Source organism: Symphalangus syndactylus, chromosome 6 (genome assembly GCF_028878055.3).
Source record: "Symphalangus syndactylus isolate Jambi chromosome 6, NHGRI_mSymSyn1-v2.1_pri, whole genome shotgun sequence".
Classification (NCBI taxonomy): Eukaryota; Metazoa; Chordata; class Mammalia; order Primates; family Hylobatidae; genus Symphalangus; species Symphalangus syndactylus.
In genome coordinates, this window is record NC_072428.2 from 39,765,129 (window position 1) to 39,789,715 (window position 24,587).

Sequence of the window (24,587 nt, forward strand, 5' to 3'; positions counted from 1 at the left end):
TGTAGTCTTCTGTGATCTCGCCTCTGTGATCTGAACTCCCATAGCATTTTGTCTCTCTCTTTTTGTTCTTGTCACAATTTATCTTTTTAGTAATTTTTGTGAACAGTCCTTTTATTAATACTAGTTTCTGATGGAAAGTTTTGGGTTTTTTTTTTAAACTTGCAGGGATATTAAGTCTAATCCATCTTACTACATGACCATATATAATGCCCATTATTCAGTAAGTACTCAGTTTATAATTACTGAGGGAATTAATTAAAAATTCTGCAAATTTCCATATTCCCAATTCTTTTCATAATTTACCAAATTTGCATTGCTCTTCTTACATTTAGCTTTTCTTATATGTGCTGCCAGCTTTTACTGTTTTCATGTTATCCTGAGAGTTAGGCAAAAAGTAGTTTCTTGAATTTGCAGATGAGTTAAATGAAACGTTTCTGAAGAATGTGAAGTGTATTATTTATCCTGCGACCTGAACAAAATCTGGAGCTTTTGGTGGGGGAAAACAAAAAGAAGGAATTGACATGTCACTCTCATTATCACTGCTCATGCTTCTTCTCTCCCGCTGCCAGTTGTGATTTTGGAGGAGTGGGGACTATGACATGTTTCTTTGTATTGTCTCTAGCACAATAGTTTGCTCATTGTCAGTGCTCTAAGTGTGTGCATAAAATGAATGTGTGAGTGAATTTGACATAAATGAATATTGTTTTTGGTACCTCAGCCATTCTTTTCTTTAATCCCTTTCCAGTTTCCCCAGGCTTCTTTTGCATTTCTGTTCTCCTTCCAGTCCCTCATATAAAACCCTCCTTTCAGGAAAGAATTGGGTGACCATACTCAACCCAAGATATTAATGGCCAAAAACTGTTAGACTTTTGTGGTATACGCATTTAAAAGTGTAGAAGTCAGCCAGGCTCAGTGGCTCATGCCTGTAATCCCAGCACTTTGGAGGCTGAGGTGGGCGGATCATCTGAGGTCAGGAATTTGAGACCAGCCTGGCCAAAATGGTGAAACCCCGTCTCCACTAAAAATACAAAAATTTGCTGGACATGGTGGCAGATGCCTGTAATTCCAGCTACTTGGGAGGCTGAGGCTGGAGAATCGCTTGAAACCAGGATGCAGAGGTTGCAGTGAGCCGAGATCACGCCACTGCACTCCAGCCTAGACGTCAAGAGCAAAACTCCATCTAAAAAAAAAAAAAAAAAAGTAGAAGTCTTTTCAGATACGAATTAAAGTAAATGAATTAAGTTATATGGGATCCTCATTCCCTCATTCATGTTTATAGTGGCCTTTAAGCAGTTTTTATATTACTTGAGGATCCATCAAAATAAATTTTTAGAGATGGGTAGCTAGGCCTCTGTAAATCTTTGCAAGAGTTCTAAGACTTTAGACTTAAAGGGGATGATGGAATGATTACTTGGAGTAGCTGTCTCTGAAGTAAGAGAATGGACAAAAGTTATCGAATGAAGAATACTTTTATTCTCATTTGCCTTAAGAATTGCTAGATTCATGTTTTTTGTCCCCTTTTTGGGACTACTAGAAACAATTCAAAAAAGTTTTTGCTGTGCAACTGCTATTAAATGAAGTTTGCAATTGTTTTTATATTTTTTCTCTGAAGTTACCTCACTGTAGTAATTACTGTCAAAAGAAACTCTTAAGAATTATGCTGTTCAGTGTTTTCACTATGCAGCATTTGTTCTGGTTTTCTTTTGAGGAACAACCCTTCTTTCACTTTTGGTACCTGTGGCTGAGGTGGAACTGCCTTTATCCTCCTAAGTCATAGGGAGTGGGCATTTCATTCTCCTGGCAACAGTGATTGGTTCAGAAATAAACATGCTATCCAAGCCAGGCCAGTGAAACTCAATCCTGGGATATTTCCTGGAATTACTGGGAAGGAAACACTGTCTTTCTACTGAAGTTTCTAACCTTGAGCTTCTGATAGTCATCTTTGCCACTGAAAGGGGAGAGCCTGCCTGAGAGAGAGAAGGAGAAAAACCAATTTCCTAATTATACCATTTTAATACTGAGTCCAGGTGTGTTAGAAGGCAGGACTTTTCAATTAAGTGAACCAATAAATTATTTTTTGTTTGCCTGTTGGTTTCCTTATTTATTTGTTAGAGATGGGGGTCTCATAGTATTGCCCAGGCTGATCTCAAGTCATCCAGGCTTAAGTGACCCTCCTGCCTTAGCCTCCTGAGTAGCTGGGACTGCAGGCGCATGCCATAGTGCCCAACTGACAAATTGTTTTTTGATTAAAAAAAGCTACTTTGAGTTGGTTTTTTATCACTTACACAACTAAGTGTTGTAATGCATACAGCCAAAGTTGCATAACTGCACAACTGTTACGGTGGATGCGTATATGGATATATCTGATTTGGAGAAATAGTTTAATGTCCATTGTCTCACCTAATATTTGCAATTTATTGTAGTTTACTTTTCATGAGCATAAAGGAGTATGGGTTTTATGATGAAATGTGTTACTGCTTAAACAGGTATAGTTTTAGCTGAAATAATGTTATTAGCATTGTCAAACAATAAAATGCAAATGAGATGATATAAATAGATAAAATCCAGACTTTTAGTTTATATTATTTTGAAAATAGAACAAATTTATAGAATTTCTATATCTAGCTTTCTGTATGTAGTTTTCCTTTTTCCTAAATCAAAGAAGTTGAAATTTGCTTTTTTTTTTTTTTTTTTGAGACGGAATCTTTCTCTGTCCCCCCAGGCTGGAGTGCAGTGGCGCGATCTCAGCTCACTGCAAGCTCCGCCTCCTGGGTTCACGCCATTCTCCTGCCTCAGCCTCCCGAGTAGCTGGGACTACAGGTGCCTGCCACCACGCCCGGTTAATTTTTTGTATTTTTAGTAGAGACGGGGTTTCACCGTGTTAGCTAGGATGGTCTCGATCTCCTGACCTCGTGATCCGCCCGCCTCGGCCTCCCAAAGTGCTGGGATTACAGGCTTGAGCCACCGCGCCCGGCCCTGCTTATATTTTTGATATTCACTTATTTATAGCAATTTGATATTTTTATTAGATACACGAGTTCAACAGGAATTGGAGAGAGTACTTTATCTGCTTATGTCTGAAGAAATATTCTCTGCTTGTGACATTTTCATATGTTAATCCTTTTCATTAATGTATAATTGTTAATGGATTTGCTTCAAATTAGAGATCTCACTAGTTTGGAAAACAAAACAAAAATGAATATTGTAGTACAAATTTTGCGTTCACCTAGAAAACATAATCTGGATTTGAAAGAAAATTTATTCTCCAAATATAGCTATGCAAATTCTGCTTGACTTTGGTAAGTCACTGTTAAAGGAGTAATGTTTTTAATTTATATTTCTTGCTCTTTTAGGAGGTCTGCATTTTGTTTGTGTTTTTATATTGAAATATGCATGTAAAGACTAGGTTGATAGTTTAATCATCTCTCTTAAGCACAGGCTGGACCATTTTGTAGTAAATGTACTTAAAAATCCTGACATTAAAATAATATCCTGTTTTTTTAATCCATGAAATTAAAAGATGTATATTCTCAATAAAATTTGGTCCTTTTTACCTGGCAAACCTTAAGTGCCAAGGTCTTAAGCTGGCAGTTTTTTCCCTAGCCCTTATAGATATGTCTCTCAGTTATAAGAGCCTCAGATTTAAGTCCCTTGGGTGTTGATACTTTCATTAGGAAAAGATTGGGGTGCTAACTAGTTTATGAGAGTAAGGGTCTCATTAGAACAATTTTAAAATCAAGCCAAAACTGAAAAAGCCAATTAACCTTTGAAAGTCCTCGCAGACAACAGCACATTTGGAACAGCATGCACACTTAGTTATATAGGTGGAGTTTCTCAGAAGTAGTAGATTTTACAGTTTTACTATCAGTCATTATGTAGAATTTCCCCTTTCCTCAAATGACCCCAAATTTGCAACCAAGACCAAATACAATTTAAAATGGATAAAATTCCTCCTAGGAAGAGCCTTCTCTGACACTACCCCTTTCCTGTTGCTTTAACCCTTCTATGTGGTGATTTTTCTTTTTCTTTTTTTTTTTCAGTCACTCACTATCTCCCCTACCCTAAATTGTTCATAGGATAGTATCACATAGTAGTCACATGCACCCTTATTATTATTTTTGGTTAAAAGTTATGTTAAAACAATAAGAAAAAAGATAAAACCTCTCATACACTTCCATAGTATGTCATCTGTTTTCATTTTTACCTGCTTAGTTCCAGTCCTTGTTCATATTTTTTTTTTTTTTTTTTTTTTTTTTTTGAGACAGGTTTTCGCTCTGTTGCCCAGGCTAGAGTGCAGTGGCATGATCATGACTCACTGCAGTCTCGACCTCCCAGGCCCAGGTGATCCTCCAATCTCAACTCCCCCAAGTAGCTGGGATTACAGGCGCACACCACCATGCCTGGCTAATTTTGTTTGTTTTTTGTAGAGATGAGGTTTCGCTTCATTGCCCAGGCTGCTCTCAAACTCCTGGGCTCAAGCAATCTTCCCGCCTCGGTCTCCCAAAGTGCTGGTGTTAACAGGTGTGAGCCATCGTGCCTGGCCCCTTGCTCATATCTTTTAAAAACTAATTTAATGTAACTGTAATTAGATCATAGATGTCATTGTGTGTTCTTTGTTTCTTACTTAATGTTAAATAATAAATACTTCCCACCATAAAGAGCTTGTCATGACCTACAGAAACACTTAGGGAAGCCCTGGTGTGTCTTATGTCTTTTGGGTCAGAACTGCTATTTGGGCATTACTTTATTTTATTATTTTATTTTTAAAAACTTATTTAAGATTTAAAAACTTTTTAAATTTATTTATTTAGTTTTTGGGTAAATTATATGTATTTATGGGATACACTGTGATGTGATATATGTATGCATGTGAAATATATACATGTGGAATGGTAGAATCAAACTAACATATCCATCACCTTAAATACTTACCATGTGTTCCTCCTGCCTAATTGCAACTTTGTACCCTTTAATCAACATCTCCCTATTCCTCCCCATCCCCACCCAACCTCTGGTACCACCTACTGCTCTCCACTTCTATTGAGTTCAGTTGTTTTAGATTCCACATATAGGGGAGAACATGTGGTTTTTGGTTTTCTATATATTTGGGCCTTATTTTATGTAGTCTTCTTCTTGGCCTTGAGTTATTCTATTTAAAATTAGCCTGAAGCTTTTTTTAAAAAAACTGAGGGAAGACATTGTTTCTGTCTGTGATGGCAATGTGTCCTAAATTTTACCAATAACTATACAGTTTTTGGTAGGTTTTATCTTCTATCTATTGCATCTGTTGGGATGCTTATAGAGTTATTCTTCTTTAATCTGTGAATATGGTATTATTGGTAGATTTTCTGAACCATTTAGGATAACCGTGACAAAACTTATTGTTCTCAGTGGATTTTCATTTACGCTATAGAATTAGTCAAAATTTAAAGGATATTTGTAACTGTGTTCATGATTAGACAGTGATTTTCTCTTCTTCTAGTGTGTCTATTTTATTTTGGAATCAGGGATAGATATTCTAGCCTTATAAAATGCATTCAGAGTCATATATATCTTAGTGTGGAAGGAATTCATGATATTACCTCTCCTAGAGGCATTTGCAATCAATTTATGTTAAAGCTCTTAACTGGGAGGAAAAATACTTTTATTTGGAAACATAAACCCAACATAGCTGTTTCCCCCCAGTCCTCTGCCTGTTTTTTTTTGGGGGGGGGTGGGGGAGGTTAGGGGACTGCAAGAGGAAAGTTAGGGATAGAGAAAATGTTGGTAAAGAATGGATTTTGTCGCCATAAGTCTCTGTCATAGTAATGCAATTATTTTGGTGATTATCTTTCACTACTTTTTGGCAGGCCTATGGTTTAATCCGTTGGAATTCAGAAGATAGCAGGTTGATGACATTGGTTAGGGAAGATATTGATTATCAGAGAAGGTGTTAAATGAACAGAGAAAAAGCCTCTTGCACCAAAGTTAAAGGTGATCTGAGGTCTAAATACTTTAGTCTGTTTATGTACCACATGTCCTTTATAAAGGCAAAAGGGTAGAACTTCTCCTTCAGGTCCCACAATTACCCCATTGGTTGCATTGAGCCATTTATGACATCATTCTTCTTCTGAGTCTTTCCTTGGAGTTAGTTTTAGTCATGTTTTTATCTCTATAAAACATCAGGCTTGGAGGTGGTGTGTGCCTGTAATCTCAACTGCTAGGTAGCCTGAGGCAGGAAGACTCCTTGACCACAGGAGTTCAAGGCCAGCCTGTGCAACATAGTGAGACCCTATCACTCTGGGAAAAAAAAAAAAAAAATCTGCGGAGGTAGGTGTGGCTTCACATGTAATTTGACCCATGTTTCATTTCATTTCATCCTGTAAAAAATAGTTTGAAATAAATGTTAGGAACTCTAAACTTGGGGCTTCCTAAATATCTGACGTGACTGGTGATGCAATTTCTTTTAAGAGTATGTTTACTTTTTTCTGTCCTTATCTGTTCTTCTAATTGTATGATAATTTTAATCAACACAGCTTTTAAGCACATACTGTGTACCAGATGAGATATATGTATGCCTGTGAAATATATATGTGTGAAATGATAGAATCAGGTGAATGGATATGTAGAGACAATGTTCTTAAGGAGTTTGAGCTTTCCTTTTCTGTCTTTGTTCTTTATGGTCCTTTCCTTTTCTGATACGCAAGCACTTTTGTTTCTCTTTGCCTCTCTGTCAAAGCAAAGAGACTTTTAAAAGAAATTTTGAGTTGAACCTAAGCTGCTTCCTTTGAGAAGAATTAGTACAGCTCTCTGAACATGGACTTATTGTTTGTTTAGAACGCAGTGTTAACGAGGGCACAAGCCTTGATTTTTCTATGGACCTATTAGCTTTGCTCCTTTCCATGACCTTGGATCACTGCTGTAATAATTGATACTTGCTAAAGACCAGGTGAGAGGAGTTGGTTGATCAAAACACTAGAAAAATAGGACAAATTGCATTCTTGCCTGTTATTCTTATTTATAAAAGGCAAACCATCACTCAGGGCTTTGCTTTAAAACAAAATTATTATTAAAATAAGTTGTAAAGGAATGTGGAAAAAATGAAAAGGGAATGGAAATGATTTTATTATGTTATTTATTTTTTTCCTTTCTGTATTAATTAGGTAATTCTTAAGAACGTCTTCTCCATGTCATTTAGTTTCCTTTTTAATATCTTTGGATGCAAGATTGAGCTTTGCTGGCCTTTATTTCTTGTTCCTCGGGTGTTAGTGCCAGCTTTGGCAACCTCGTTGTCAGTGCTGGCTCAAATGAAGGAATGGCTGAAGGCTCCTTTTGGAGACCCACTTCACTGGTTCTTTTAATTGCTCAGAGGGATAATTGTTGAGTGGTGCTATAGGATAGTATTTCCCTTGCCATAGGGGTTAGGAATTCTGCCCAGTAATCACTCCTATTCCTGCTGGATGTGTGTCTGTGAGTGGAAAGACTGGTAACTGGCCTGAGATATATCCCTAAAGCTACATGTAGGGACTCTGTTAGATTAACTTTGGGAAACTGGTACAATCATCATGGATACTTTTCTCATTGATCTTTTGTAGAAACAGAACATTTGCAAAGCTTAAAATTAGCTTCTTAATCATCTTATTCTAGGGCACCTTCTCATGTAGTGTCCTCAGACCAATTTTCTTTGCATTACTCTTTCACAGACAAAGCTCTTGGAGGAAGCATAGAGATGTAAGTGATAGGGATTGGACTTCAAAAGAATTTTTATTTTTAAACACTGCTATTGTGGCTATATCTGTTGTTGTAAAGCGGTGTGAAATACTGTTTTCTGGTATTCTGTGGAATAAAACTGTCTGTACTTTCTAAGATATAGTAATGAACAGAATTCTTGGTCTAGTATCCATTAGATAGCTCCTCAAACTTAGCTGCTTCTGTCAGTGGAAGGGAAGCATCTGAGACAAAAAAGTTTGTAGTTTTGAAACCTCTTATTAAGGTATAACTGATTCACAATAATTCGGTACACAAAAATGTGACCTTGTATAGGTCACATTTTAGGATTAGCTTAATAGCTGTAATTTTTAAATTGGAAGTCAATGGAGATAAGGTGTGATGGGGTTGTTAATTATCTTTTTAAGAATTTTTCTCACTTATTAAAATAAAATGACATCAATTTTGAGTGGCTATGTAGACAGCATTAGTTAAAATGGAACAAAACAGAAGCTTCTGCTGATGAACTTTGGGAGTCATCAAATGACCTTCCTTGACCTCTTTGCTAAGACTGAATCCTTTAAAGGTCCCAGTTCTTCTTCATCCTTCCTTCTATTTATGACCTTTGCCATAAAACTTTTCAGTGCCCTTCCAATATTGATAGGGCATTTGTCCTCACGACTGGACTCTGAGATCAGTCATTTAGCTTACGTTGGCCAATGGGATGTTAGCTTATGTGACACAGGTAGAGGCTTGTAAAAGTACTTGTACATTTCTGTTCACACTCTTGCTCTTTTCTCTCACTATAGAAGAACAATCCTGGACTAGCCTGTTGGAGGATGAGACATACGGAGCAGAGTTGAATTATACCAGTTGTCCCAGCCAAGACCAACCAAAAGATATGTTAGTGAACTCAACTAAAACCAGAGAAATGTCCAGCTGACCTACAGATGCATAAGCTAAATATATGCTTATTGTTTTAAGCCACTAAGTTTTGGGGTGGTTAAACCTGTAGCATTCTTGTGGTTGTATATAATTGATACAACCTCAAGTAATCCTCCTTTTGAAATGAGTCCACAGGACAGATGGCACTGATGATCCGCAGTGATTTCTTGTTCCAATGACAATATTTCCTGTTGGTTTCAAGAAATTTCTAGAGCAAGCTACTCAGAAGTATTTGTGTGAGACTTAAAGTGAATTATGTTTCCTCTGTGGGGAATTCTAGAGATATTTTCCATCTAGTCCACATATTAACCTAAAGTGTAGTAGTAGCCTTACAGGGCACAGAACCATTTAGTCCATAAAGAAAGATAAAGCAGAAAATACCTACAAGTAGGCAAGTAATTGAGGTAAGTTCATACAGTAGGAAATGCAAAGGGCAATATATCCTTTGTTGAGAGCAATTTTGACTAAGGAGAAGTAGCAGTGGGTGGAGTCAGCAAACAGAAGGCAAAAACAACATTTAGAAAAAGGAAACTCGATTTACCTTTGAGCTGGTTAAAGACAATATGGTGTAAAAATCAGTGCTGTGAACAAAGACTGAGCTTTCAAACCTTAACTCCATTTATACTCTGCAAGCTCAACTTAATAAAGAGGCAGAGGGGAGGGGGATAGGATGGGGAAGGTTGGATGAAAAGAGGCAAAGAGTTGGTTTTGTTGGGGCATGGTTCTTTAATTCATTGTGCTTTGCAGTCAAATGACTGTTGCCTTTTCTAACTTCAGACTGTATATAGTATTGCTATTTCATTTACTTTCTTTTGTAATAGAAAGAAGTCTGCCTTTTAGTGATTATATAAAAAGTAGCTGGCTGAGAGTGTTCTGGACAGAAGCAGGGCCTTACTGAACACATCCAAAACAGTCACGGCCCTCAATTCATCTGAAGCTGTATTCGGAGAAGGGGTGTTAGATGGGGGACCTGTACTTGGTTAATTCATCATATTACTTGGAAAGGTCCTTATTATTGTGCACAGCAGTGTGGTCACCTGGCGGTAGGTCATTAGCATTTAGTCTTCTTTTCCTCACAACAATGTACAACATGCTAATTAGGATATTCTGAAAGCTAAGTAACCTGTTTTAAAAATCAGACATTTTAATTTGCAGCTTTAATGGCTGTTTTTATAATAACTGGCTTTATTGGGGGTAAAAGCACTTCTCATGTTCCACTAGCAAGGCAGAGTATAACAGAAGCTGACAAAATTAAAAACCTCATAATGCGACCTTTGCCTGGGATAAAAGGCTGTTTCATAACAATTTCCTTTTGTTCTTTGTTTAAGCCATTACTCTAAAAGGAGCCTCCGATTAATCTAAGTAAATGCATCATTACAGTACTAATCCATGTCCTTCTGTCAGTGTCTGTTTTAATTAAATAAGAAATGCTAGCAGAAAGATATCACGCACAAAGCTGTGATTGGAGAAAGAAGCACTGGTTGATCAAGGAAAAGATTAAAAATAGCTTTAGTGTTTTGTCCATTTGCATAATTCTAGATGCCGCAGAGTTTCAGGTTGAAAAGAAAACTTACAAAAGAGTTTAAAACATTTCATTCTTACAGATTTAAAATAATGGGATTTACCAATGAAATTCTTATCATCCCATTTATCACGTTAAACATTCCAGGAGCAGAACGGCTTGGGGTGTGTCTTTTAAACCTTTTATGCAATATTGTCTTGTATCCGTGAAAACATACCTGTCAAATTTTCATGTGTTTCTTCTTATTTTAGGTAAAGTTGATGGTGAAACCTGGTTGTGGGCATACAATGTGATTTATTTTTCCTTTTTAAAGTATCTTGCAACTTTTAGTTTAGTTTTGCTTTTTTAAAAAATGGCCTTCTATTGATAACATGTTAAGAATGTAGGTGCTTAATTGGTTGTTAACAATAAAAGTATATTTAATAAATGCTTATGAAATGAACATTGTTACATTGATACACAGAAACTCTTCTTAGCAGTAGTGTTGCAGAATTCCCGTGGTGAGGGCTTTCTTGATATACCGGCCATTATTTGATGTAATGAAAAGAGAAAGTGTGCAACAGTGAGATTGTTAATTAATTTAGCCTAACAAGATGAAGATAAATGAAGCAAAGCACAGTTTGAATGAAACAAGAGGTCTTATTTACAATTTAATACATTTTTATATAATGCGGATTTCACTTGGTAAAAAACAAACAGACCCTCACCCCAAATACCCACTAACAGCAAAAGTACGTCCTTTCCCCACAATTCAACACTAAAATCTTGGTTTGACTTTACAGAAAACATGTACTGTGGCCCCATATGGAAGACACTTTTACAGTGTGTAAACAATGCTTTTCTACAGCTAAGAATCCTACACTAGTTAACCTTTAACTTCAGTATTTTGTTATTCTCAATATAGACTGGGGATGACCATAAGAATAATTATCTAGAAGCCTTTGGGTTTCTTGTTCTCCAGGTTATCCTGAGACATCTTACTTTAGTTATTTAATAATAATTTTATTTTAATTCTTTTTTTAACCAATGAAGTTCAAAAGTGGGAAAAGAAGAAAAAACAAGCTGTGTGCCTTTTTACATGTGCTTGAATCTTTAGCAATTGTACAGAATTCTTAAATTAGCATTATTTTTTAAAGTCTCCCTTTCAGTGATTAATGAGCTTTATCCAGTATTTGACCTTTTATCATTCTTGTTTTCTGCTCAGAAGTACTTCCTTCCTTCCTACTGTAGTTAGAAAAGACTGTCTCTTATCTTATGTTACTGTAGGCAGTGGTAACAGGGCTCTCTACAAATGGTGTTATTATGGTCACTATGTTTTTATCTCAGGGGTCACGAACAAATCCATGCAACTGCTTCTAAGGATTTCAATAAATAGGACTTTTTATCCAGACAATCGCCTTTTATGTTACTTTTAAACAAAACTACTAGTCCATCAAGAGTTTCAAAAGAAAACAATTCTACAGAGTGCCGGTATGGCCGCACAGACCAATCATCATGGCACCCATTCTCCAGTCCTTTATTTTTCAAGTCCACAACAATAGGTTGTTGATTCAATGGACAAGACCAGAACAATTAAGTTCTCTGTTTAGCAGCAGTGCAGCATTTTAATGCCCTTCTCTAATAATGGTCTCATTATTGTTATTCTAAGACTGGGCCTCAGGAGGAGGAATATTTGCTGGAGGTACGTCATTATTTTGCAAATTTCGATTAGCTCATCATGTTGTCTGTAGTGTGAAAATCGTAGCTAATTAGGGCAGCCAGTTAGACTACCAGCTTTTGAGCTTATGAGTTAAAAGGTAGCATACTTGATAGGCCAGTGATGTGAAAAAGGTGGTAAAAAGGAGGATTAGAGCAGTTGCCTTAGTAACTCCAACTTCCATCTGTGAGGGAACAATGGACTTGTGTTTCTCCCCCACCTTGGTGTAAAAATTGGTTTTGTTTTGAAAGGACAGGGTTCTTTTTATGACAATCTGGAATTCAGCCCAACTGAGTGTAGTTTTAGTTGTTAGGAGAGACCATTGGGGATAGGAAAGATGAAAGGTCATGGTGAGCTTCAAGGACATGAAAGGTTGTTGTCTCATGTAACAATAGTAGATTGTTTTTTTTTTCTAATATTTCTAGCCAGCCCCTAAGTCAGGTGATGGAACAAATACCTACAGTTTAGTCAGGTGAAACAGGAGTGGGTGGAGAAAGGAAAGAAGAAAAATGGAGTAAGAGAGAGTTTGTATTTTGTTAAAAAAAAAAAAAAAAAAATGAAAGGGTGACTCCAGTCTGCTTTCATTAAACAAAGCGATATTTCTTTGTCACCATCTCTGAGATTCCAGTGTGCTTTGGATGGTTTGCTTCTGTGAGCCATCACATCTCTGGGAAGCTCTCCAATGTGTTAGGAAATGTGATTTAAGCTTTCTTCCTGAACTCCCAGAAGGACCAATGATGTGATACTTAACAATAAATTTAGTTGTTTTAGCTTTCTCACATTATTGGTGTTCGTAAAAGGTTTTCCTTCAAATGCACACTGAATAAAATGAATGATAAATATGAAAGAAATTTGTTTCACCATTCTACGGGATTTTATCATAAATTCTATGACCTCCATCACTGAAAGTTTACAGGAAACTGTTTAGATGTTGCTGCAATAGCGACACAAATTTTTCTCTATGTACATAAGAAAATGTCACAAATTTAAGAGCTATTGGGGGTTTGTATACAGAGGAGGCAATAGAAAAAGAGTGAATACAGTGTTTTTTTTTTTTCCATCAAAACCAAATCACCCTTTCTGGGTTTAAAATACTTTATTTTAGCAAAATGAGTGACTTGTATTTTCCTTCCATATCAATATTAAAACATTTAGGGTTGTTGTTGTTGGTGATGTGTGCATGTATGTTTTAAGAACTAGAGAGTGTATAGGAACAAGTGTACTTTTTCTTTTCTAAGCAAAAACATCATCTCTTGATGATTTGAGAAACCTTCATATTTATTCTTCTCTATAGTCCCAAAACAACCTTTATGTGATTGAAGCTGGACTTGGTCCAGGGGGTTGGGGAGATTTTCAAATTCTCTTTTAATCCTTGGTCTTTGTTTTCTTGTTCTAGCCAACCATCCTATTGCTGTATCCTTTATTCTTTTGAGAAGCTGTGTTCCTTTGATTTATTATAGATACCTCATAGACTTAAAGTAATATAATGAAACTTTAGAGCTTAATGACTTTTGAGGTCTCCTAGTCCAAATCTTATATTTGAAAAATTTAAAAAGCGAGACTGGAAAGTTGAAATGACTTGCCCAAGACAACTTGACTAATTAGAGGTAGAAAGCTGCCATTTGCTACATGGTTTAAATATAAATACTGAAATCAAAAGAAGACTGGAAAAGCATTATAAAAAAACATGTCTAACTTGTTTACTGGTCATTTTAGTGGTTGAGAGGGGATGGAATGAAGCTAACAGCTGGTAGTCGTGGTAGGGTCTGGGATTCACATAAGATTTGTTTTGGTAACTATTAAAGCTCCATTTTAAATAAATGGAGATTTTTTTCCCTGTCAAAAACAAACAACAAACAACAGCAGCAACAACAACAAACTCCAGCAGAACTGGGAAGGTACTAGCATAGGATCCAGAATCTGGAAACCTTTCTTGGTCCAGGCACTGTGTGAGATACTTTCATATGCATTGTTATAATTTTCAATTTAAACACTATTTCTAGTGTGGTAAGTTAGTTAACTGTTCTATTTCCTAGTTTTTGTATTTGTAGAAAGGGATCCAATGTTATTCAATTTCTTTAGGTGTTATGAGACATAAAAATTGGTATATAATTGAAAAATGCAATACACATTTGGCAGAATATTGTAAGACTGCAAATTTGTGCTTTATGCAAACACAGATATCACAAAACAAATATGGACTATAATGTTTAGATCAATGTAAAGGCCATGGTTTATTTTTGGCACCATTCACAAAGTATTTGGAAATTTGGGACTATATTTAATCATAAAGGAGGAAATAAAATAACTTATAATTTTACCTTATTATTTCGTAATGAAATTTACTTCCTAGTAATATTTTGGTATATTTCATATAAGCCTTTTATCTACGTATGTATGAGAAGAAAGAACATGTCTAGCTTGTTTACTGCCCGCTCTCTGGTGCCTAGAATAGTGCCTGGCTCATAGAAGGTACTCAAAAAATAGTTGTTGAGCAAATGAAAAAAAATTTCTGCAAGATTGGATCATACTATATATACATTTTTGTATCTAAAAACTCATTTTTTTTATGTTAATAGTCTTGGAGAACATTTTTAATCACTACATCATATACCATCATATGGATGTACCACAATTTATTTTACTATTACATTAGTGACTTATAGCTTTTTGCTATTATAGTACAAAAGTACATTTATAAGAATATCTTGTTTATTATTAAAGTGGTAAAAATGTTAACATGGATGAAAAATAACTCCCATGACTGTAGTATAATGATCTCACCAAACTTCATCACCTCCTTCAAGTTTTTGCTTAAATGTCTTCTTAGTGAGATCTACCTTGAACATCCTATTTAAAATTGCAACCTGCTAAACATTCCTGTTCTCCCTAATGCTGTTCTATTTGTTTCCAGAACCTTTTTCAATATTGAACATACTATATAATTTGTATATCTTTTAAATGTATTGGCTTTCTTTCCAACTGGAATATAAGGTCTATGATGGCAGGTAATTTTTGACTGTTTTTGTTGCTCATATTCCCCAGTGTCTTGAACAATGCCTAGACCATTATACATGTTCAACGATATTTATTGAATGGTTTATTGAAACTTTAAAAAATGGAACTTTTTAAAAATTCGACATTCTTCAGTTTCAATGGAACTGAAACTGTCTTTTTTTAAGTTAAGAATCCTTTTTTCTTCACGTGGGCAACTCTCATCAACCAATTTTTGCACTGGCTAAAACTTCCATTTTCTCCCTTTGAACATGTACACGTTAGCCAGTTAAATCAAATCATGGCACTTGATTAAATCTTAGGGCAATGTTGGATAAAGTCAAATGTCATGTAACAAATACCCCAAGCTTTTACTTCTTCAAGTCAGTCTGAACTGTCTTTAAGTAGATGGTTTTGGAGGAGAAATGTCACCAGTATCACTCCCTATCCCTTTCCTCATCTGGAAGTCCTTCTGGTAAGAACCTTAAGGCTTAAGTATGAGCTGGGCAAATGCAGGTTAATCTGATTATTTATCTATACTTTGGGATAATTTTGCCTTAGTCTTGCCCCAGCTAATATTGGTCATATTCTTAAAATTTCCTTAGGAAAGACATTTTACAAACTTCTATTTACTTTTTCACTGTATATGGCTTATACTTTCCTTTAAAAATAGTATAGTACTCAGGAGGCTGAGGTGAGAGGATCACTTGAGTTTAGGCGTTCGAGGTTACAATGAGCTATGATAGTGCCACTGCACTCCAACTTGGTCAATAGAGTGAGACCCAGTTTCTTAAAATAAAATAATAATATAAAACAATAAAAATATTACTGCTTTATCTGTGGATATGTTAATTATAATCTTTTATGCAGTAGCAATTTATATAGCTACCGTAATACCTTATGTTTATATGGTATTTATAGTTTTAAAGCTTTTTAATAAACATGATCCTGTTTAATTATAAAAATAACCCTATGAGACACACAGACCTGGTTTATTATATTCATTTTACAGATGAGGAACTGAAGCACAGAAAATTAAGAGACTTAGTCTAGATCGTAAATCTAGGAAGTGGTAGAGAGGCCACGAAAAATCTGTTTTCTGAGTTCTACTAGTTCAGTAATGTCTTTTTTTTCATTTTAGTCACTTTAACCTTCTCTCATAATCATCTTTTGAATCATCATCTTTTTGTTGACCTTTCTTAAAAGATTCTATGAAAATAAAAATAAATGATTAGAATTTCAATTTTTAAAAAAATATTATTTTACTTGTTCTACTAGTCATTCCAGTTCTCAAGCGTTTTCCTTTAGGTTTTTATTTTATTTTTTTTCCATAGCCTTTATCTTTTCCTTAATTCTGGCTATGAACATGGCCTTTTGTAGCAATTTGTGAAACCACTGGCTGCCATGTCTGCCTTTTGACCTTATAGAAGAAATACATAAAACAGGATATTAAAGAGTTTCATAAAGCAGAGAAAGGAAAAAAAAATCTAGGGTAAGTGGTACTTAGAGACATAGGCAGCTAGGCCTCAATAAGACCCATAGACAACAAGTGGAGTTAAAGAACAGATTCTAGTTTTTTTCTATAATGGAGTATAGTTATTGGTGTCAGTTGTCCAATTGTTTAGCTAATACATTGTGTCTGCTATATTAACTTTCTCCCAAGACTGTTCCTATCCTAGTAGACCCTTACTACTCTGCCCCATACCTGCTACGATGAATAGGACTTGCTTATTCACATCCAGAAATATGAAATGTATAACTAGCTAAAAGGCCAGGGAATGGTTATGGTTTTAGATGGACTACTGCACTCAGCTACAGAAAAACAAGGTGGAGTCTTAGTTATTGGAATGAAGACAAAAGGTCAAGGTCAAACTAGCAATAAGGTATATAATTTTATTCTGAATTCTAAGGGATTGTGTTGGAGTCCTTCTTAGGTAAGTTTAAGGTGATCCTAGAGCAGTGGCTCTCTAACTTTTAAGGTATGTAAGAATCACTTGCGTGGTTAGGACTTGTCAAGTGGGGCCCAGGTGTCTATATTTTTTGCAAGCATCCCAGATTATTCTGATGCAAGTGTTTATAGATTGCATTTGCAGAAAATTGCCATGAAGCCTGGGATGACATTTATTGTAAGGGACCATGTCACTACAACTGTTGAGAGAGGAGACATTTGGAATTTGAAAGTCAGACCTTTCTACTAAGAGAAAAATGTATGTCTTGTGCTCAGAGCTGAGTTTTGTTTATCTGCATATAAGAAAGCAATAAACATGGGCTTGTATGCACTGGACTGGTGTGCTGTAAGCCTGTTAGGTTTTTCTCTTCATGTATCTTGCATCTTGTGTTTATCACCTGAATGCTTTTGTAATATCTAACAAAGATTTATACCTTTTACTGTAAGGGTGATTATTCTTTCGGGCCTAATTTAAACTGTACCTTGTTTTTACTTTGCTTTTGATATCTGCCTGATTAAATTTCCCCTGTTCCTTCTACCTTCATAAATTGATTAGCATGAGTTGGGCAGACTGCTGTAATGCTAAGGGTTAACCAGAAGAGAATTACAAATGAACTATCTAGAAAGTTGATTATTAATCCAGCTAGAGAAGAAATATGCTTTTACTTAGCAAGAATGAGTATCCCAAGAGCTGATAATATTGTTCAGGCAGCAGGGTGGAATGGCAGAGCTTGGTAAGTAAAACAAAACTTGGAATTAATCTTTTATGTTCACTTTTTAAAATGATTAGAATGTTGATATATTTAAACAATTAAGTCTAAGATGAATTTACAAGCTGCTGGAACAAATCTAAAAAGTTCTAAATCTGTTAATGAGATCCCTATACATGCTATTGGTAGACAGTAACTACAAAGTATTTACATAAGTAGATAAATATATTTAATTTTGAATATTTATAAAAATACATGATTAGATTTGTGATTAAGAACAAGGAAATGGGCATGGAGAAATGATTACTAAAACAATCTAAGTCCAAACCTCAAGGAATATAAACTGAAGAATCTTCAGTGACAAACTCTCTTGTTTTTTTCACAAGAGGAAGTTCTGGGTTCTTAGGTATTAAAATATAATTTAAAGTAGAATATTCACGTAAAGATTCAGTGAGGTATTTTCCAGATTTCTAGTTAACAAAAACTGTTATAGGTTCTGATATTTTTGGGGTCCCAGTACTTATTTCATCATGATGTTTAATAAGGACTTTTCTAAAGACAGCTTTTATGGTATTTGTGAATTGCAAGGAAAGAGAAATGAGAGGCTCTGTGCTATTTGTACAAAGAAAATTAAGTGAAAAGATATGATTTTAATAATGTTCTTCCACTAAAGATTGCTCCTCCTGTTATAGAAGAAATTTTGATGTCAATATTCAATTCTATAAGATTGAGATTTTGCATAAATTACTTCATATTACAAAAATGAGCCTTTTAAGCATAATGTGGACCATACATTATTGAATATTATTGAAACACTGTGTAATCATAAGTCATTTCAATGTACTATTGTTGTACTTAGGAGAAGTTAGGAAACATATTAAACTTGCCTTACATTGCAATTCCACACAAACAAATGCACATTTTCTTTCAGTGTACATCTTGAGTGGGAATAAAAACAATTCAAAATAGCATTTTGTCATTTAATGCTTAAATGAGCACAGAAAAAATCTTTTTCAAAAACTAAAAATTCAGTGTTGGAAATCTACATTATATGTGTGCATGTGTTTGTGTGTATTTGTGAAAATACATAGTATACATGCATTCAAAGTGCCAGAGCACTATTTAGTCCTATATACTCGGCTTTTGTTAGTTCTAATGTTCTGGCCTATATTTAAGACTGGGAATAGTAGATTATTATAAGTGAAATAATAAAAATAGTTAACATTTATTGAGCTCTGTGTGCTAAATGCTTTGTTTTTAATCTCATTTAATCCTCATATTAACTCTGTGCTTGTTGGAAAGCTGTAAGGATTATAGTGTATGCTAAAACAAAAGATAAGCTAATTAAAGAACCCCTAACATCTGATGCTAAAAGTCTAGAGAATAAAGGCTCAGGAAACAAAATGTGTAAGAGGGGAGATCTCTAAATTCTATGTGCTTGAATTTCTCAAAATTGAAAGATTTGATATAAGCCTGAGAAAGAAGAGGGAAGGGAAATGAATCAGTGAATTCTTAGCATTCATTAATTCTTTAAACAATTTTTATTATGAAAATTTCAGTCATATAAAAATGTCTAAAGAATGGTATAAATACCTGTATTTATAAGAAATAAAACATTACCAATACAGTTGAAGACTTTTCTAGTTTTATATCTCCCTGTCTTCATGCTAGTGGTAATGACTCATGCATTTTGTGACTTTCATTCCCATGCTTCTTAAAAAAATATATGCTTAAATTCCGTATTCCTTGTATGGTAGGGAAAACCCACCTACCATTCTTTGGGATCCAAGAAATACTGTTTCTTAGCTTCCTATTATACTTTAATCAAACAAACAAAAATATTCTTAACATAAAAGACCCTGGCCCCACAGAATCTGACCCCTATATTGCCAGCCTCAGGTCTTGTCTTTCTCTCAAATCGTTCTTTCTGATCCAGCTACTGTACTGGTCTAGTGTCAGTTTCTTGGACCCTCTAAATTCTTTTCTACACCAAGATATTCACATAATGCTGTGTTCTCACCTGGAATGCACCTCTTTCCACTCTTCAGAATGATTCCTATTCATTCTTCAGGTCCCTGTTTAAATGTCATTTCTTCAGAGAAACCCTCCTTGCTCCTTCCAATGCAAACCTTGTCTCCCTGCAAAGATCTTGTTTCTCATCCTTTAGTTTATTTTATAGCAGATATTGCAATTTGAAATTATGTATCTGTGTGGTTTTTGTTTAGTGTCTGTGCTTCACTCCGGACTGGCCCATTTTGTTCTTGGATGTTTTACTTAGCATGTAGCACACATGGTCTTGCACATTATAAGCATTCAGTAAATATTTGTTGTTGTTATCAGGAAGAGGAATGTAGTGAATGAGAAAGAGTGAAAAAAGGGAGATTGAGAGAAAGCAAAGTACATAAAAATAGAGTCTGTTGGTTGGTTTGGATATACTGTTTAGAGAAAATTATGCAACTTGATGGTAGCTAAGATTGGGGTGAGGGTGGTGGTAGAAATGTTTTTGTTTCTTAATATCTAGCTATAAAACATTTAACAGCTTTTCTTCATTGTTGTTTCTTGTTTTTCAGTGTAGTCTGTCACTTTGTGTCCTCGCTTTGGGGAATCTGTATTCCTGGACACAGGAACTGAACGTTCAAATTATAAACTTATAGAGCAGCCCCAGTGGCTATAATCTTATTGTGGAAATGCTATAATGGGCTCTAAAAATCTGGAAAAATTTAGGACCCAGTTGAGAAAAAAATACCTAGTATTTTTGCAAAGAAAAGCCATGAGACCACGTGGAAGGGTTTTAAGGTAGATAACAATAACTAAAATATTCATAGTGTTACCAGTTGCTAAAATATTGGTAGACACTTTTGTTTTTCTTCAGGAGAATATAGAAAAGGTTATAAAAACATGAAAAAGAAAATGAAGTCAGTCTGAGAGGATGGCTGGGTTTTATGAAATGTCAGAATATACTTACATTGTATTCTATGTAAATCTTCGTTGGCATTTGTAATTAAGTCCAAGGCTAAAGATTATGCTGGAACCTTTTTTTTGTTGGTGATGAGAGAAAAGGAGATAAAAAAGAAGATTTAATTAAAATGTTTTGGTGTTAAAAGGAAGGGATTTATAGAGTGTCTCACTTGAGGTCATAGAAGGTGCCATTATTAATAACATTGAACCTTACGTTTTTATTACATGTTATACCTTCAAGTGAACTTTTTCATATATTATATATTTTTTACTTATCTGCATTTTATTTTAGAGCAGCAAATGACTATGGAATTATGATGGTGCCTTTTTCCATCTTCTTCAATGATATGCATAGTAAAAATACAATTAAAAGTTTCAATCTCACAATATTTGGAAAGATGAAAAGTCAGTAGATTCCTTTGAGGCCTTATAGTAACCCTGTGAGATGGTTAAAGTAGAGCTATTATTATCTTTGTTTCACAGCTAGGAAAACTGGGACAGAAATCAGAAAAAAGCCAGGACTGAAACTTTGTTTTTCCCTTTTAAATGCATAGGTGTAACTTTCTAGATAAGATGAATATTCACCTCACCCCTGCACTCCCAATAAGATTAAGATTGTAAGTTAGGTTCTTCTAAGGACCAGGATGAATTAGGTGGATGTCCTTCATAAGTTATCTAGATTTGAAAGTTTTATTTTTTCTAATTTTCTAAAGATGCAAAGTAGTTAACAATTTCCAGCATATGGAACTGAGATGGTTAAAGGCATGTAAGTAGCAGAGACACATTACTAAGCCTAATTATAGGTTAAGGTTTATTGGATGAAGTTTAGTGGTTAATTCCTTGCCTGATATCTTAGGGTTCCAAAAATAAGAAGACACAGGTGTGGGCTTAAAAGAATGAAATAGATAATTTTTAGTAAATGAGCTGGGGCTCAAATGAAGCCATGTGATAAGGCAGAAGATAGTAGCCTCTTGGGTAGACAACCAAGTCACATGAGCTGAAGATGGGTTGGTGCCCATTTAAAAGATATTTTAAAAGAGAAAGTGAAGAGCAATGTGTATGTCACTGACATATACATGTGCAGGTAGGTAGAGGGATATTTTTTTGAAAACAAATGCCAGGAAGTATTTTTAATGATTACCCAAGAAGGCTGTTTCTTCATTAAGGTAAAAGCCAAATCTTGTTGTTTTTTTTCCAACTGAACAAATAGCCTAGTTGCAGGGAAATTCAGTTTCTTACACTTTCCTGGGCTCATTGGCAAAAGCTTCCCTTAGGTTAAAAGATGAAGCATGTTTATTCTGAAAAACAGAAATCTTAGAAGAATTCATTATGTGTCCTGAGATGGCTAGAGTGCTGTCGTAGGGAAAAGAGTGTATACTGTGGAGTGCTAGACTCAAGTTAGTAGTTGAAAGTCTCAGGGAACCAGAGTCACAGGCAAGCAGAAAAAATAATTTTGTAGCAGTTATGGTTGACTAAAAATGGAATGGGCTTTTTGTTGCGATGATGAAGGTCTTGTCATTAGAAAGAATTAAGGACTTGACAGGTTAAAATGTTGAGTTATTCCAAATTATTTCAATATTAAAGTTTATGAGAAGATGTCTTCTGTGAGTCACTTGGCTAAGACAGGGAAGTGAGTCAACTTAAGGGACAAATATATATTCCTCTATTATGTGAAGCCAATAATGAAGTTCATGAAGGCCAGATGTACTTTCTGGGTTGCTCAAGCATATGAATAATAAAAAAAGGTGTGTTTTTATCTGTAGGCAGCCAATTGATATCTGGAATTACCCCAAGTAAGAACTTTAGACTTCACCATGTATCCCCAAACCTCATAAGAATTGGTGTGAGTGGAACTGTATTATAAAGGGAAGCAAGACAAATCATTTTGTTTCTCCACAGGGTCCAGATCTGAAAAATAAGAATTTTAATCTGCATTTGGAAGAACAGGTTTTAAAAGTAGTAATAAATTAATTTACTTATCTTTAAAAAGCTTCAGATCTTCTGGCACATTAAAAAGATAATAGATCACATGTTTAAGCACTTTAGAGATTTTCTGTTATTTTAGTTTCTCTTATTGAGGTAATACTTTCATTTAAAACATTAAGTATATTTTAAATTTAGACAAGTAAGACACGAATACATTCTTATTGTAGAACAGTGCCTGGCATATAGTGGACTATCATTAAGCATTTGTTGAATTAATAATTATTGAAAAAAAGATGAGCAAAATTTTTCTTAATGTGTTTTCTCACCCTAAAGACTATTTCTTTTCCCAAGTGTAAGCACTATTTTCAATTTTCTTTGTATCCTTTCAGACTTCCTGTATAATCACATACAAATATATACCATTATATAGAAACATACGGCTTTATTTAATGTCAGGGTAACAGTGTCCCCTTTTACACATATTGCTTTATACTTCACATGCTTTTTTCACTTAAAATTATGGCTTGGAGCTCTATGTCATTTTATATAGCTTTATCTCATTTCCTTCTACATAATATTTTGTACTATATATGTACCATTGTTATATTGCTAGACATCTGAGTTATTTCCAATTTAAATATTCTCAACTGAAGTTTTAGGTATTTAAATATTGAGGATGTCAAAACCTGACATCTTTTAAAATATATAAAATCAGTATAGAAAATTTCTACTTGGTAGAGTTATGAAAATTAAATAGAAAGATAAAGGCACCTAGCACTCAGTGGACCTTTAATAATTAGTCCTCTCCCTTCCTTTCATCTTCTCTTAAATCATTTGCATGAGGGTAGGATTGAAAGAATAAGGAAATATGATCTTTCACATACTCATTCTCGTCTTCACTTATATGTTATTTGTATTGCTTACAGAATGTTTAATTCCCAATCTGAAGGCTGTTGAAGGTGTTGACTGACTTAGTGCCTCTTTCACCCATTGTTCTTTAATGACTGGCTGAGGAGGAACATGTTTACTAATAATGAATTAATTCATTCACTGACTAAACATCAATTTGTACCTACTATATGCCAGGCACAAAGAGGAAAAAATGAAAAAAGATATGATTCTTGCAAGAATCTTACACATATGTCAGCAAGACAGACACATAAACTAATAAATGAATAATGTGACAAGAGCTTGGGTAAATCAGGGATGGGAACAACTAGATCAGTAGTCAGGGAAGGTTTTCTTTTTTTTTTTATTAATATACTTTAAGTTCTGGGTTACATGTGCAAAATGTACAGTTTTGTTACATAGGTATACACATGCCATGGTGGTTTGCTGCAAACTGTCACCTACATTAGGTATTTCTCATAATGTTATCCCTTCCCTAGCCAGTGTGTGATATTCCCTAGTGTGTGATGTTCCCCTCCCCTTGTCCATGTGTTCTTATTGTTCAACTCTCACTTATGAGTGAGAACATGTGGTGTTTAGTTTTCTGATCTTGTGATAGTTTGCTGAGAATGATGGTTTCCAGCTTCATCCATGTACCTACAAAGGACATGAATTCATCCTTTTTTGTGGCTGCATAGTATTCCATGGTGTATATGTGCCACATTTTCTTAATCCACTCTATCATTGATGGATGTTTGGGTTGGTTCCAAGTCTTTGCTATTGTGAATAGTGCCACAATAAACACACATGTGCATGTGTCTTTATTGTAGAATGATTTATAATCCTTTGGGTATATGCCCAGTAATGGGATTGCTGTGTCAAATGGTATTTCTGGTTCTAGATCCTTGAGGCATTGCCACATTGTCTTCCACAATGGTTGAACTAATTTACACTCCCAGCAACACTGTAAAAGTGTTCCTATTTTTCCACAACCTCTCCAGCATCTGTTGTTTCCAGTCAGGGAAGGTTTTCATGGAGTAGGTAACAGTTGAGATCAAACAATAAAGACTTATTAACATTTCATTGAACAGATCAAAGGAAAGGACATTAGAGGCAGAGGAATAGAATGTGTAAAGGCATGAAGGAGTGAAAAAGCATTGTATCATTTAATATGTCTTTAAGGCAATACAAGAAATCTTTATTATCAGAGAGTAATTGGTAGTGAGAAAGGGCCACTTAATCCACTGAAAATTGAGTAAGGGTAACAACTATGAACTCTGGACAAAACACAACTATCTGAAGGCACTGAAGAGC

General features: G+C 35.0%; 1 protein-coding gene across 31 annotated transcripts in view; it reads left to right on the forward strand.

Moving 5' to 3' along the window:
- Positions 1 to 24,587, forward strand: part of SOX6 (SRY-box transcription factor 6) — a 792,566-nt gene that overhangs the window by 326,248 nt on the left and 441,731 nt on the right. For 2 of the 31 annotated variants that reach the window (XM_055282298.2, XM_063641947.1), the window contains exon 1: positions 11,879 to 12,221. The exons of 26 other annotated variants lie outside the window; for them this stretch is intronic. In XM_055282298.2, the coding sequence (XP_055138273.1) occupies positions 12,187 to 12,221 (35 nt within the window). In that variant the 5' untranslated portion in view covers positions 11,879 to 12,186. Of the gene's footprint in view, positions 1 to 6,153; positions 6,310 to 8,495; positions 8,590 to 11,878; positions 12,222 to 24,587 lie in introns of those variants that run through there. 3 more of the 31 variants (XM_063641950.1, XM_055282303.2, XM_055282304.2) reach the window with 3 other exon arrangements.